General features: G+C 39.4%; 3 protein-coding genes across 8 annotated transcripts in view; 2 read left to right on the plus strand and 1 right to left on the minus strand.

Annotated features, from left to right (window-relative positions):
* LOC113636638 (WD repeat-containing protein 87-like) overlaps positions 1 to 16,686 on the minus strand; it is an 873,260-nt gene that overhangs the window by 178,647 nt on the left and 677,927 nt on the right. The window lies entirely within an intron of this gene.
* Positions 1 to 16,686, plus strand: part of LOC113650946 (kinectin-like) — a 683,852-nt gene that overhangs the window by 24,647 nt on the left and 642,519 nt on the right. The window lies entirely within an intron of this gene.
* LOC125140310 lies at positions 4,532 to 11,539 on the plus strand. 2 transcript variants are annotated; one of them, XM_047809431.1, is made up of 10 exons: positions 4,532 to 6,047; positions 6,205 to 6,217; positions 6,557 to 6,573; positions 8,205 to 8,275; positions 8,658 to 8,869; positions 9,563 to 9,816; positions 9,980 to 10,102; positions 10,226 to 10,370; positions 10,724 to 10,765; positions 10,943 to 11,539. In XM_047809431.1, the coding sequence occupies exons 4-10, from the start codon at positions 8,211 to 8,213 to the stop codon at positions 11,203 to 11,205; spliced, it is 1,104 nt and encodes a 367-aa protein (XP_047665387.1). In that variant the 5' UTR covers positions 4,532 to 6,047; positions 6,205 to 6,217; positions 6,557 to 6,573; positions 8,205 to 8,210; the 3' UTR covers positions 11,206 to 11,539. The 2 variants fall into 2 exon arrangements, with proteins under 2 accessions (XP_047665387.1, XP_047665386.1); XM_047809430.1 differs by lacking the exons at positions 4,532 to 6,047; positions 6,205 to 6,217 and having other exon boundaries at positions 6,275 to 6,573.

Consider the following 16,686-nt stretch of genomic DNA (forward strand, 5'->3'; position numbering starts at 1 on the left):
TTCTATGTGGGAAAACTAGCTTTGAGTACCTATGCTTCCCTAAGACCTTAAGATTACCTGTTATGTCCGGAGCTTGACTTGGATTGGATAGGAGTATTAGAAAGATCTGAAAGAGTGTTTGAAATCAGGAAACAAACAAGCGTCTCCCAAAGAAGAGAAATAAAATGAACTGGGATAGAAAAGCAAAGAATTAAAAAAGCTAAAGTGACAATGTTAAATATTAATTAAAAAGACAAAATAAAAAACAGTATAATTAAAATGCTGAGACAAGCATGAAATCTTGTGAAAAAAAAACACTGTACTGTAATATTGTTGAGTAACCGTGTTGAGTAAAAGACACAACAAACACACAGCATATAACACACACCACTGACAGACTCCATCAGAATGTTACACAATAAACATAAATCACAGCTTTAAGATATTTCTATGCATGTAGGCTGTAATTGCCATCACTTGCTCTGCATAACAAATGTACGCCAATACTTTTATACTGTTTTGGTAAATACATGCATACAGTATATCTGACAATTGCATATTCTAATGAATCAAGATATTTAGATTTCTTAAGTATTCCTAGCAATATATTAGCACAATGCTACACTATACAGATTTACTGTGTGCAATGACTGATTGATTGTTTTGTAGTGAGTAGTAGACACATATCACCCATTTTCACTTGATAAAATTCACTTTTAATATCCTTCCTAACATTTTTACATTATATTATGTACTTTCACAGGATGAACTGTCTGGTGAGTATAAAATTCTTTAATACATTAGAGAGGAATTTAAATTAAACACTAAATGTTGCTGTGAGTACAGTTACACTGAAACATCAGAGGTCAAGCTGCTGTGGTATTCTGATGATATTATATTTAGTGTTTTATCTAATATTTGTTTACCGATGTTTGTTAATGCACTGAAAACTATAAAACATTCTAGGAAGCATACAATTAAATAGTTTTTTGTTTGTGTTGACTCTATTATGTTTCTTATATTGTTTGCCATCAGCCTCATTGTCTATGACACTTAAAAAAAAATCATCTCTTCAGGCACACACTGCAAACCTTACTTTCCTCTATGCTGACCATATGATTACAAACGCTGTAGCGGGCTTCCAACCATGACCACAGGACCATATCCAAAAAAGAGGAAGGAGAGCTAATTGTACCCAACTACCCAGCAAACTACTGGCAAATGTTCTGGATCTTGGACAAAAAGCTTTGCAATTTGAGAGTGCATATCTTGTTTCAGAGTGACAAAGGATTACTGCCTCACAGAATCCTTTGTGTCTGCATAGACAGACAGGCAAAAGACCTGAGGAGGTGGTGTACTGTATGTTTTATGTTTTTGAAGAACATACACTATATCAAGTCCTTTTGCTCCCATGATTTAGAATACATTGTGCTTCTGTCTTGATCATACCGGTTACTGAGAGAATTTGTTGGAATATGGGGACCGCTTTTTGGACTGTTGCTACTCTCTCTTCTACAAATCCCTCCCACACCTTCTTTTTGACAAGTTAGATCATTTTTCATTCTTCTGAAAGCGAAAACAGGAAGCACCTACTCTCAAAATGATCCAGAATTTTTTAGTGCACTCTGATAATGCTTTCAAGGGTTAGCATTGCATGGAATAGTGTCGCATGGAATGCTGTGATGCATGGAATAGTGTCGCATCCGGAAGCGGAAGGAGACAGACCCGTAAGCAGGATAGCTTCAAATGAAAGGGGTTTAATAAATGATAAAGACAACAACGATAACAAAAGCAATACAAATGAAGACACTTAACAAAGACTAGACATGACGAGGGGTAAACGTAACTAATGATTCCGCACTGCACTCGGCAACGCGGCCCACTTAAATATAAAAAGACACGATGACACAATAAGGATCAGGTGTGAAGACAGGGAGGGGCAGACGAAGGCGGGGCAGACACGTGATGAGGAAGATAAGGGGGGGGGGTCGGTGTGGCAACGCGAAGGCAGATGGGGGAGCGAGGAACACGGCGAAGGCAGATGGGGGAAGCGAGGAACACGGCGAAGGCAGATGGGGGGAGCAAGGCACACGGCGAGGCCGGTGCCGAGCAGAGGGGCCGAACGACGTCCACAGCCGAGCAGAGGGGCCGAACGACGTCCACAGCCGAGCAGAGGGGCCGAACGACGTCCACAGCCGAGCAGAGGGGCCGAGCGACATCCACAGCCGAGCTGGAGGGCCGCACATAACCCCCGACGCACCGCTGCCAGATCCACGTCCCAATAACCAGAATATGAAGGGTGGGAAAAGTCCTTCGCCCTGGGCCTGCAGCACCCCCCGCGGAAGTGAAGCGACGCCCTCCTCGGAACGGAACCGAAAGTGGAGCGACGTCCTTCACCGAAAAAAATGCGGGGCAATGCCGCAGGGCACCAAAAAATAAAAAAGGGGCAAAAACGGTATGGTGACATCCTCCGCGAAGGAAGTGAGGCGACGAGCGCTTCGGACGGAACCGAAAGTGTAGCGGCGTCCCTCACCGGAAAAAGTGCGGAGCGATGCCACCGAAAAAAAGAACAAAGGGTCAGAAGGACTGCCGGAACAGTCCAGGGGAAGATGAAAAAAAAACGGTCCGAGCTGGAAGCTATCCTGCTGGGTCTCAGTTCGTAGGTGGAATCATTCTGTCACAACCGGAAGAGGAAGGAGACAGACCCGTATGCAGGATAGCTTCAAATGAAAGGGGTTTAATAAATGATAAAGACAACGACATAAAAACGATAACAAAAGCAATACAAATGAAGACACTTAACAAAGACTAGACATGACGAGGGGTAAACGTAACTAATGATTCCGCGCTGCACTCGGCACCGCGGCCCACTTAAATATAAAAAGACACGATGACACAATAAGGATCAGGTGTGAAGACAGGGAGGGGCAGACGAAGGCGGGGCAGACACGTGATGAGGAAGATAAACAAAAAGGCACGTGGCCAAAAGTCCGGGTTGAGTCCTGACAGTACCCCAATAGTCATCACAGACTTTATGGGAAATAAATGCTCAACTATTTACATGCAACCTCTCTACCAGATGAGCCTAATACTTTTAAACAGTTGCTTCGAGAGGAACAATCCTGCACTTTACAGAGACCTCCTTTGGCCCACACTGCAGAGGTTAGCACCTGCTCTGTGGAGGATATGACATGTTTCTTTTGACAGGTGAATATTTGAATGGACACAGGCCCAGACAGCATTCCCAATGGCCAGCTAGCTGGGTTTTTTCATGGACAAGTACAACATCTCCCTGTCTGTAGTTGCCACATGTTTTAAAGTGTCCACCACTGTGCACATACCAAAGAAATTAGTAGTAAAATGGTAAAACTCATTCAGAAAACTGCAAAGTATAGAAGAGCACACCAGCTGCAAAGAAGTAAGCATGATTTGGCTTGCCACTAATGCTTATGCCTCACTCACAGATTGCAGCGACAGAATACCATCGCTTCCCACTTTCTCTACGTTTTCCCATCTCCTTTTATTTTCTTAGTGAGTAAGAAAATAAACTCTTGCTGGCAATGATATGGTCTGTCCCATGTCTTCAGCCACTTGCAGACCTGAGCTTCTACACTGGTGGAGAATGCAGGCATGAACTCAGCCTTGGCTTCCTCCTGACCCATGGAGCAGATTGTACATCTTTTTAGAGTAGTCTCCAGTAGCAGTCTTTGACATAGGAGCTAGCCCTTCGAATCCACACAGTGACGGAAGAGCTGCTAGGCCTCCAGAATCTGAACACACCCCTGCTTGCAATGCTCAACATTACATCCACAAAGTGAATACACGTCTCATGTGGAGGGTTGGTGCAAGGAGGAGTGAGACCAGATATGGTAGAGTACCACACACTGTTACAATTGGTTGAATATGTGCAAATACCCTGAGGGGTAGAGGAGCTGATTAAGCAAGAGGCCCGTTTGGCACATGAAAGAAGCCCAAACCGAACAACAGCAGGCCTTCAACTGGCAAGCTTGGTCTCTTGAGTTACCACCAGTGACCACGTACTCCTTCTGTTCCTGAGCTCCATCTGCAAATTCTTTACCCATTTGCAAGGGCCATTTTATAATCTTGGGGAGAATAAATTGTCAGTCAACTATTGACTGTGAGTTGACAGAGCTAGTGGACCAGTTAATGGATGTCTTGTCCACAGTCCTTGGCCGGACACACATGGTCCAGCATGATGTGAAGACTCAACTGGGAGTAGTGGTCCACTTGATGTACATTGTATTGCAGCCACACTGCCTCTTCGCTGCTGCCTACCTGGACAATACCATCGCAAACTAATCCACCTGATCAGAACATACAGTGGTGTGAAAAAGTGTTTGCCCCCTTCCTGGTTTTAATTTTTTTGGATGTTTGTCACACTTTAATGTTTCAGATCATCAAACAAATTTAAATATTAGTCAGTCAAAGATAACACAAAGTAAGCACAGCATGTTTTAAAATGAAGGTTTTATTATTAAGTGAAAACAAAATCCAAACCTACATGGCCCTGTGTGAAAAAGTGTTTGTCCCCTAAACCCAATAACTGGTTGGGCCACCCTTAGCAGCAAGAACTGCAATCAAGCATTTGTGATAACTGGCAATGAGTCTGTTACAGCACTGTTTAGGAATTTTGGTAAACCCATCTTTGCAGAATTGTTGTAATTCAGCCACATTGAAGGGTTTTTATGCATGAACTGCCTTTTTAAGGTCACACCACAGCATCTCAATAGGATTCAGGTCAGGACTTTTACTAGGCCACTCCAAAGACCAAATTTTGTTTTTCTTCAGCCATTCAGATGTAGACTTGTTGGTGTGTTTTGGATCATTGTCCTGCAGAACCCAAGATCGCGAACAGATGGTGGCACATTGTCCTTCAGGATTTTTTTTGGTAGACTGCAGAATTGATGGTTCCATTTATCATGGCAAGTCTTCTAGGTCTTGAAGCAGCAAAACAGCCCCAGACCATCACACTACCACCACCATGTTTTACTCTTTGTATGATGTTCTTTTTCTGAAATGCATTGTTACTTTTATGCCACATGTAATGGGACACAAACCGTTAAAAATTTTCAACTTTTGTCTCATCAGTCCACAGAGTATTTTCCCAAAAGTCTTGGGGATCATCAGGATATTTTCTGGCAAAACTGAGAGCATTTATGGGTTTTTTTGCTCAGCAGCAATGTTTTTTGTTTTGGAACTCTGCCATGCAGGCCATATTGGCCCAGTCTCTTTCATATGGTGGAGTCATGAACACTTAAATGAGGCAAGTGAGACCCACAGTTCTTTGGATGTTGTCATGGGGTCTTTTGTGACATCTTGAATGAGTTGTGGCTTGGGGTAATTTTGGTTGGCCGGCTACTTCTAGGAAGGTTCACCGCTGTTTCATGTTTTTGTAATTTGTGGATAATGTCGCTCACTGTGGTTTGCTGGAGTTCCAAAGAAAGAAATGGCTTTATATGGCACAATACCCTTGGAGTGCAATGACCAAACCAAGAACTACAGCTGGTTCATAGTTAAGGTGGGTGTTGTGACCGCAGCCCAGAGATCTACACACAAAAAGGAAACAGTACTCATCATGTAGCTGCCAAATACCAAAGTACACAAAGCTCTAAAGAGGGGTTGCTCAACTACAAAATGTCTGGTGGCCAATTGCGGATGTCATGGGCCTCTACAATTGTGGAGAACACTGCAGAGAGTAAATGGGCATGCAGACTACAATGGATTGAACATGCTTTGGCTCCCTACTTATGTTTTGTCACTTTTACTCTCAGATGGCAATGACACTCCCTGAAACTGCCTTGCCCAGATTCGTCTTCCCCTGTGTCCAGGTCCACTCAGGCCAACACAATAATTTTCCAGACCAAAACAGTCACTTATTTTCCTCTTTTTCTTTTGCAGTTAAGAAAAGAAATCTCTGCTCACACTGTATCTGTGTTAAACCTATAACCTTAAACACCAATTATGACTGTAAATCATAGGTTTTTCTCACTGTATTTTATCTAACCTTACTTTTCTCTCTGTTGCTTTACACAGATCTTCTCTCAAAGGTAAGTAGATAACTCAACATCACACAAATGGTAAAGGATGATGTTTTATAAACTTATACATGTTTATATTTCACAGAATCATATAGGTATAAACTTATAAATATAGGTATAAAACACTTTTCATAAAATCTTCACACTGTTTTATTTACTTTCACAGACTAAAATAAGTGGTGAGTATAAACCCCATTTTCTTCTCTAGTGATGTCTTAATAATATAGATATCGTACAGTTGGAATACATTCAACTATATAGATATATGAACATCATTATAGTGTAGTGAACACAACAGACTGTGATTGCAGACAGAACAGTAGTTTTGCAGGCACAGAAATCTGACATACACATACTGAGAGCTAAATAGCTGAATGACAATGAACAATCCTATTCAATGCAACAATTAGTCAGAGGTCAGTTTAATTCGAGATTTAACTCTGATGCATTTTTATTTGTATACACAGATTTTTCTCCTTGTATTTTATCTAAAATGTTTCCTCTGTTGTTTTACACAGGAGATTTAGGAACTCAGGTAAAGGCTAATTTTTTTGTACTTAATACTTAAATCCCTTATCACTCAAATAACACTTTATATAAGTATAAACAAACACATAACATAAACAACAACTTTGGGTTGTTGATTGGAGGATCGGGGTTCAAAGCCCAGCACAGTCAAGACCTCAACCCTCCCTGCTCCAGGGGTGCTGTACCATAGCTGACCTTGCACTCTGACCCCAACCTCGTTATTTGGGGTATGTGAAGAAAAGAATTCCACTGTGCTGTAATGTATATGTGGTGATAATAAAGGCTTCTGTGCCCTGTTCTATAAAGTAGCCTGCTGATTGCCATTTTGTAAGACTATGGCAGCGCTCCTCCTGTTCCTCCTCACTCAAAAGTTTTGACCAGAGAAAGTTACTCACTCACTCATTTTCTACCGCTTTATCCGAACTACTCGGGTCACGGGGAGCCTGTGCCTATCCCAGGCGTCATCGGGCATCAAGGCAGGATACACCCTGGACGGAGTGCCAACCCATCGCAGGGCACACACACACTCTCATTCACTCACACATTCACACACTACGGACAATTTTCCAGAGATGCCAATCAACCTACCATGCATGTCTTTGGACTGGGGGAGGAGTACCGGGGGACCGGAGTACCCGGAGGAAACCCCCGAGGGAATCGAACCCCGACCCTGGAGGTGTGAGGCGAACGTGCTACCCACTAAGCCACCGTGCCCCCTAGAGAAAGTTACTTTCCACATTTTATACTTGAAACAATTTACATTTGGCATCGTACATAAAATTTTCACAGTTTTCGATAACTTCACAGAGTGAATGTGTAAAGAACCTCAAGTATTAACCCCCTTTTCCTGATAGTGATAGTGTCTTGATGCTGAATAAATAATATATTTATTGATCAGATGAAATAGATTAGACTGTGATATGGATATCACATAGACATAGATATCTGAGCGTCATGAGCATAGTTTAGTGTACACTGCAACAAACATCTTCAAGAATAGGATACACACTGACACTTCTGGAAGCGCCTCTGAGACATAGATCTAGAGACATAGTTTGCAAGTTCAGTGTTAAAGGAACATTGGTTACACTACGTAACCAGATTTCTAAGAACCAGTACCAGTCCTAGACATTTTGGGATTCTGTTCTGTGGCAAAACTAGAACTTTTCGGCCCGATGGATCAGTGATATGCTGAAGGAAGAAGAATGAAGCGGACGATGAAAAGAACACTCTGCCTATAGTCAAGCATGGTGCTGGCTCTGTGATGCTCTGGGGTTGCTTTGCATCCTCTAGCACTGGAAACCTGCAGAGTGTAGAAGGCAAAATTTATTCATTTTTTAAAGTATCAGGAAATCCTAGAAGACACCTCATGTTGTCTGTGAGGAAGCTGAAGCTTGGGTGCCACTGGTTCTTCCAACAGGACAATAATCATATACATACCTCACATTTCACCAAAGGTTTAGTTGCAGGTCCTAGATGATTCTACAGTGGCCAACATCGTCACCTAGCTTAAAAACACACACATATATATATATATATATATATATATATATATATATGCATATGCATGAGTGCATGCCTGCATGTGTGCGTAATATGTGAGACTATCCACACGTGGTCTTCTACTTTTTTCCACAGACTTTGATGGAGGTTTTTATTCCAGAACTAGTTGAAAACTACGCTGGGAATACGAACAAAGATGAATATAGGTAACATGCCTCTTTATTTCCAAGGGTAGTAAGTCATTCAGACGAAATCTATTTCATGTCCAAGCTTTTAGGCTTTTATTTATAGTGCCCACAAAAAACACTAATCATTACTGCAAAGCAAAAGAGGTTATTTGTATGTATATTGAAAATCAATTGAAAAACGAATCCACTGCCTACTGTGGTACAATTCAAAATGTTTGGACCTCATACCCATACATGCTTGCAAAACATACCAGTAGCAGTAGTGTACCTGGTGGCATAGCAGGCTCCACTATTCTGAGAGGAAATGTTTTTTGTCCACCCCTTTAAACAAACAAACTATTGATTGCTGGCAATATTATAGCAGGACATGTTATTCCTATTATTTTCCTATTATTTTGAGGTTCCTCTGTGATCATGCTGGTCAGTTTATGTGCAAATTGACCAGTCTTGTGTTTGAGATGGATGGGAAAGGGGAAGTGCTGTACAGAATAGAGTCCTGGGACAGCTGTTACTTGGATGGACTAGGACACCTGCAGCCTGCAGGACCTTTGTACAGTATCGCCTGCCATGAAGGCTCTATCCGTCATCTGCATCTTCCACATTGTGAGATCTGTAAGTCATAGCTATCTTTTATAAATCCATGGAAAAATATGAAACATTTATAAGCAGCTTAATTAAAGTGAAATCTGCTCACTGACATTGTTTGTGAATACTGTATGACATTTTGCAGTGATGTATTAAATGTTACTTTGAATGATATAATTTGAAATGATAAAGAATACATACACTGTACATAGATTGCTTTGTAATCAAAAACATAAACAGGCAAAAAATCCATTACATCTAAACTAATATTTCATATCTAATATTTTTACTGCTGTAAAGTCAGTTCATGAGAATGATTATATGTGAGATATAATGAATGTTATCATACCATAGCTTTTTAGATTTGACAAATGAGAATATAATGCTATCTTCTACAAACAAACAAACAAAGAAAAACCCTCAGTGTGGACATATTGTGATTACAACAAACTGTCAGAGAGTGGCAAACTCTGTCCTGTATGTGTAACTCTCTAAATAGCGCTTTCTAAATATCAGTAGCATCTGAGGCCTGATTACAAATTTGCACATTGAAAGTAACTCAACTGTAATTATGGAATTAAGTGCATACAATAATAAATCTTGTATACCAGATCGCCATTGTCAGAAAATTTATGTGTAAACTACTGGGGTAAAATATTATCCAAATCATGTTGTCATTATTATCTGCCATGCCTGGTTCTGTTTCTTTATATGTTACAGGTACAGATGAGGTTAAATTGATTTCAGCACATGTGACTGGTGGTAATGTGGAACTTATTCAGCCACTAAAAGTAACAAACACACATGTCATCATAGACATTCAAGTTCTCTCCTTATTTGGCCTCTTGAAACGTATTTCCCTAAAATATCCCATCAAAGCCCAAGTGATTTTGTTCTACAAAAAAAAATATGGAAATTCCAGGAAGAGTAAACTGCATATACATCTTTTGCCAGGCAATGTGCCAGTTGAAGAGGTAATCAGCTTTAATAAGTAGCACTAAATATTTATTTTATTATCCTTTACATGATTTGGTCATCATGGGAAGTGACTAAAATATGTACTGCTGTTTTTCCAAAAATCTATTTCTAGATTTTAGCTTTTAAAGTGAACACTATTTCATTTGGTTTCCCTTGAAGGTGCACAGACAGCATAGGAGCATGACATACATTGAGACAAGCTCCAAATGTAAACTGACTTCTGGCAAAAAATACAAGCCATGTTGTAAAGATACTGACCATGACTATGTATTACAACCCAGGGTAGGGTACAGCTCATACTATTATACAAAATTCTCATAAGATCTTTTGTCCTTTTCAATGAATCATAGTTGACCTTGTAATTCGTTCATTCTAAAATAATCTCAGCGTTATCTATTTCCTTAGATTGAGAAGTTTGATTGTGACTATGGCCCGAACTATCATCCTACATTTGAGATGTTCTGTAAAACTGAGGTTGATAAAGTCACTGTAGGTCTTTTGGATGAAAATGACCAGGAAGTGTGGCAGCCCCGTTTGGTCTTGCTTACAGGTAAGCAAATGTTTTTATATTATCACATATTTAAAGAAACTACAAGGATAATGGGTAATTAGGAATATTGGGCTATTTCAAGGATAAAAAGATAAAAGACTTCATTATGAGGGTAATTATTTGCAGTTATTTTGGATTTTTTGTGGAATCAAGAGTAAACAGGAGCTAAGTGTAATCAGTTTTGGGTGAGTAACTGAATAAATAAATGGTTGATTGTTGGTATGTTGCTTGTTAGTGTGTATATAAGGTTATCAATGGCAGTCAAGTCAAGTGGTTTCACAGTTACTAAATTTATTTTATCTCTAGGTGTGCATTAATCTGTCAAAGTCTTATTGTCTAACTTGCCAAAACAGGTACAGATGCAGCCACACCCACACCCACATCAGATACCACAGGTAAGGCTACATGTAAATTTTTGTTTTACGTTTCCCACTGTAATTAAGACACTCAGCAGTCTTACACATTAAACTGTCCTGCAAATGTAACATGGAACATTTCTAAAAACACAAAAAAATACTATATACATATTGTGTACATTATTAAAATGTGTAACCTTTACATTTGCATTTTAGGTGCTGACTTTATGGATCGACACATGAAACATCTCATTCAGAGAGTTTCTTCGGTAATGGAGATAGCAGACTGTTTAAAGAGCAAGATGATGATTAGTAATGAAAAGTACAAGGAAATCCATGCAGCATCACCATCATGTGAGCAAATGAGGCTCATGTACGAATGTCTCAATACAGGAGTTGTGAAAGCAGAAGCCTATAAAGTCCTTAAGGAGAAAGATCCTTACTTAGTGGATGAATTGAGTATGGATTCATCCTCCTAATTTTAATGGGTTTTTAATTTGTTATACAGTATTTACTAACAGTTAAGAGTATATCTTATATGTAGTACAGCATCATAAATCGTCGCTGTCGGGCAGAAACCTCCTACAGTATGTCCAAATTTTGTCAATTTCATATTTTTTCGTATATCGATGCTATTGTTCAGTCCCCATGTGGGTCTGTTATTTAGTTATTAACCAATATAAAGTCGTCTTGAAAATAGCTTGAGTGCAAATCTCTTAACTCCATTGGACATTTCAACTGTCCACCTCTTCTTCACTCCGTGGGAGAGCTTAGCGGCATATTTCTCCTCAAGAAGAGTCGTAACGAATAAACACGTCTTCTGAGGTAAATGTCTTCAAAAGAAAAAAGAATCTGGACCCCCGCTAGTTCTGGTGCTCGTCTGAGGACAGGAATTTAGCGCAAGACAATCCACTGCAACGTGGACTAAACCCTGTGCATTGCAGATAAGATACGGCGTTTTTTAAATTTCCTGAAAAATAATGCATTTATTGTAGTATTTTGCACTCCAGTGGTTTGGTGTTATGCAAGTTGCACCACATATTGACATATCTTCTATATTGCATAATTTAATAGCATTATCTGAATCTATAAACTGAGAAAGGTTCATGTGGATATGTAACCTTAATGTTTACATTAATTCACTTCTTAAATGTTTCTTTTTCTTACTTTTGTTTTGTTAGTTTAAGGTGAAAAAGGGTTAAAAAAGGTGAAAAAAAGATCTCACATGATTTATCTTAAATTTATTATCTAAATCACAAAAAAAACTATAGGTTTAACAGGGGTTTATTGTTTATAGTTTTATCATCCATTATAACTTGAAATGCTCAATTGTTTTGTGCTACTGTGACCAAAGACAAATGATTTCAGAATACTTGCAGTGTAAGGATTTTTTTTTATTATAACCTCTGTGTGACTGCTGATTAGATGGGCATCTAAAAGCAAACACAATGAGGATGGTAAGGGCTTATGAGGGCAAGGGCTACAAAAAGGAAAAGAAAGTATACCATTAAGTACTTTATACTACTCACTCACTCATTTTCTACCGCTTATCCGAACAACCTCGGGTCACGGGTGAGCCTGTGCCTATCTCAGGCGTCATCGGGCATCAAGGCAGGATACACCCTGGACGGCGTGCCAACCCATCGCAGGACACACACACACACTCATACTACAACAATTTTCCAGAGATGCCAATCAACCTACCATGCATGTCTTTGGACCGGGGGAGGAAACCGGAGTACCCGGAGGAAACCCCCGAGGCACGGGGAGAACATGCAAACTCCGCACACACAAGGCGGAGGTGGGAATCGAACCCCAACCCTGGAGGTGTGAGGCAAATGTGCTACCCACTAAGCCACCGTGCCCCCTACTTTATACTAGTATTTAAGAAATAAAACTTTACTAGTTTTATTTCTTTAAAAAAAATGTTTTTGGCGTCTGTTTTAAATTTGTTTTTTCTTAGTTGTATTTTTAGAAACTTGCTTAAAGATAGAAAGGAAAAACTAAACTGCTTGTATGAGCTATTTGTTTATTTTTGTTTGTGTAATGTTAAAATTTAGTTATTTGTTAGTTTATTTTTTGGTCTTTTTTGTTCATTTATGTTAATTAGAATATGTTTACTTTTCTTATTATTCTTCTAAATGGATTGGTTAGTATTTCTTTTCTATTGGGTTAGGCCATGTGCACCTAGGGGATAAAAGGGGTTTAGTTGTGTCACCCCAGAATGGCCTATGGGTTGTTGTTTTTTTTAACCAGTTTTGTCAAGCCAGTTGGGCACAAGGAGCAGGAGATGCAAAAGTGTTTGTTTGCCTGCAAACCTTTTAATAAAGCCTGTGAGGGTAAAAACACATCATCTGGCTTGGACTCAATACTTTAACTGTGTAAACCACAACCCATGGTGTATCTTGCTGATTATTTTGGAGTTAAGTTTGATTCATTTATTTGATTTCATTTGACAAAATGGTCACTACACTGCTTCGTAAAGATTCCACAACATTTAGTTAAATAGGATAAAATGAAGGATTTATCATCACTAAATTAATTTTTTTATTACAGTTATTGCCAAAAAAAGTATTAATTTCAGAACATAAATTATTTTAAGTGAAATCCCTCTGTTAACTATACTTTGTTGTAATACTTACTGACTGCAACAAAATGCTGACATTGAAAACTCCTTCTGGTAAATTTAAATAAAGCCCTTCATAAATAAAACTTTCTGTACACAAAACACTTACAAGACAAAGGAAAAAAAACAACATTTTAACAGTTCAACATTCACGTTCATTGCCTTGTACGAAGTCTCTTTTGATAAAGCTGGATATTACAGCTGTGTTTCATCATTACATTCATCTTAACTATCATCCTCATCAGTAACCCCAGTTAAGCTAACTGTATCAGGCACAGGATGTATAATAACCTTGTTAGTTTGCAAGTTACATGTGAAGCCAAAATGCCTCTGACGCCCTCTAGTGGCTGTCTGCAGTACAATAATTAACTCCTCCGGTTCCCATGTTAGTGAATGGAACATGATCCAAACTTTCATTTATTTTACTAAATACAGTCATTTCTGTGAGCTCAGTTCATCTTAATATCTCCTCCATATTTTCCCTACAATAAATGTGTTTAATAAGATTTATATGGTGATAATTAACAGGACAGTGTTGATGAGGTTGACTAAGGCAGCTAACACTAACTCAGGTTCATACTAATTTATTGTGTGTATGATTTTAGATAACACTAGCAGTAGCTTGTTAAGGTTAACCAGTCACTAGTTTTTAAATGAACTGCACTGACTGAATGAGTGGAGAATAAGAGCGAAGTTCATTCAGATGAGTAACGAACTGCAGCTCAAATCAGTGATTCATGAGTCAAAGCTCTAAACTTTTCCTAACAATGATAAGATTAATATTCCTGTGAACATTATAACAGTACAGTTTAACATGTTACATTTTTATTACTAACACTGTATTAACTTTGAGGTAACTGGTGCAGTGTTTTTAGCTTCTCTGTGATTGGGTCTGGGTTTTAATACATGACGACACCTCAGTTTTCTGACAATGATTCACTATCTGTTGTTATATTTTATTAAAAGAGTTAAAATTGTATCTGAACATCTTTGAAAGCACAGAGTGAAGATTGTTTATCAGCTGTTCTGACTGTAAATCTGTCACGGAGTCACCAGGTCCTTCTCTCACTCACCAGCACTCACGTTCCCCTGAGTACTAATTAGCACCACCTGCTCCACATTCTTCAATCAACGCACACCCTATATAAACCACTCTCAGTCACTCAGTCATTGTCTGGTCTCGTATGTGCTAATGTGATTTTTCCCCGCAGTCATTCAAGCGCCAGACTCCCGTTTGCTTCACAGCTATCGGCTCTCCTTCCTTCTCCCTCGCCTTCGGTGCTACCGGATTATTCTCCCCGTATCCACCTACTCCTGTCTAGGATCCTGTCTCTCCTCCTCCTGTGTTCTCCCCAGCGTGTGTGTGTGCGTGTTTACGCTTTCTGCAACTTCGTAGTGCTTCATACAGTTTTGAATTCGATACATCTGCTCACGGACTTCAATAAAGAGCTCTTTGGTTTTGCTTACCCTAGCCTGTGGCTTGTGTATCATTACAAAATCATAAGTTTTTCTCATTGTATTTTATCTAACATTACATTTCTCTCTGTTGTTTTACATGATACTTCTCACAGGGACGGTAAGTAAATAACTCGACTTCACACTAATAGTAAAAGCTGATATTTTATTAACTTATCACATATATTACATTTTAATCCAGGAATCAAATAGAAACATAAAGATGATTATCAGATCATGTTTATGTGAAGGAGTCTGATCAGTAAGTGAGATTCCACTTCCATCAGTCAGCTTCTTTCCCACAATGCACCTGTGTGTAACCTCACTGCAGTGTAATAATGTACAGAGACGTTTACCGTGTCGAGTAAAAGACACAACAAACACACAGCATATAACACACACCACTGACAGACTCCATTAGAATGTTACACAATAAACATAAATCAACAGCTTTAACAGTTTTCAGTGTTTGTAGACAGAATAATTGTCATCAGTCGCTCTGCGTAACAATCACACCATGTTCTGAAAAAGCACTGAAGAGTCGACTCGGCCTGGCGTTTAGTGTCTTTAAGCTAATGGTAGTAAGTCGTGTTAATGCACACAGCATAAAGACAACCTGACTGACCTGAGAACAGAAGTCCTTCACTTCATTTCTAAAACTTCCTTCATAGGAGAGAGGGATTTGGGAGTGAAGGAGAGAAAAACAGAAGGAGATCACGCATCTTCTCTAATCTACTGCGACATGTCACATGCTGTTGTAACCAGTATATAGACGAGGCAGCAGTAAAGAACATCATTCTGTTATCTGTTCAGGTTTTACATTGATAAATGTCTGTGTTTATAATTAAAGGAAGTGAGAATCTGATATTCTGTATATTCCTTTATCTACTACAATAGCACAGAGATATATTACAAAATATTTCACTATATATTTACAATACACAGGGGGAAATGTACAAATACTGACATACTGTATATTGGTAAAGACATGCAGAGATCAGAAAATAGGATTTTCCAATAAATCACAAGATATTTCTCTTCCAACCTCCAACTCTGCTGCCCTGTGCTGTACACGGCACGGAAGTAGAAGTGACCACTAGGGGATGACCCAGAAACAAGCTTCAGTTCAACTTTAAAGCATCAAATCCTCCAAAAACACGAAAAATCCTATTTACCTAGTAAAGTTTATACTCTCAATAATTTTTTAAGCCCACACACAAAGCACAATATGATTCACAGCCTTCATACAATTAGAAAAATTTTTCGGACAAAACTGACCTAGGTGGCGCTAGACCGGTTTTTCCCTTACCTTTAGACGCGTCTCTTTCTTCACTGGGGTAATATATTCCAACACAAATAATCCACAAAAATTGAAATCTGTAAGCCTTTTAATCCAAAACGCTCTGGTCGCACCGCAAATATTCCGTTAGTGTTCTGAAAACTGGAAACAGAAGTGCGCCATCATCTGGTTTTGCCGCTCTAACTCCTAATTGGGATATTCAAAAATTCAAAGTCTACGTCATATTTATAGCCCAGGTCCTAACGAATCAAATAAGCCCTCATTTGAGCCAATCGGTGCTTGTATGGCAGAGATAGACGGCTGGGAAGCCAATGGTGGCATGACCTAATTTTTGGGAACCCGCCTTTGACTCACAATTACTCCTTCCAATAGCAATGAAATGGGCCGGGACCTATGCAGCCGTTTAGCCAATAAGCAGACGATTCCAACGGTATATGACATGCCGTATGTTCTCTGCCTGTGTCTGCGTGAACTGGATGCGCAGAAGAATTCTTGCGTAATCCCTGACCTTTTGTCCCTCTCACAGCTCAGGGTGTCAAGTTACAGGCCTGTTTTCACACCAGAGTGATAGAGAGAGAG

This window comes from Tachysurus fulvidraco, chromosome 26, assembly GCF_022655615.1.
Source record: "Tachysurus fulvidraco isolate hzauxx_2018 chromosome 26, HZAU_PFXX_2.0, whole genome shotgun sequence".
NCBI lineage: Eukaryota > Metazoa > Chordata > Actinopteri > Siluriformes > Bagridae > Tachysurus > Tachysurus fulvidraco.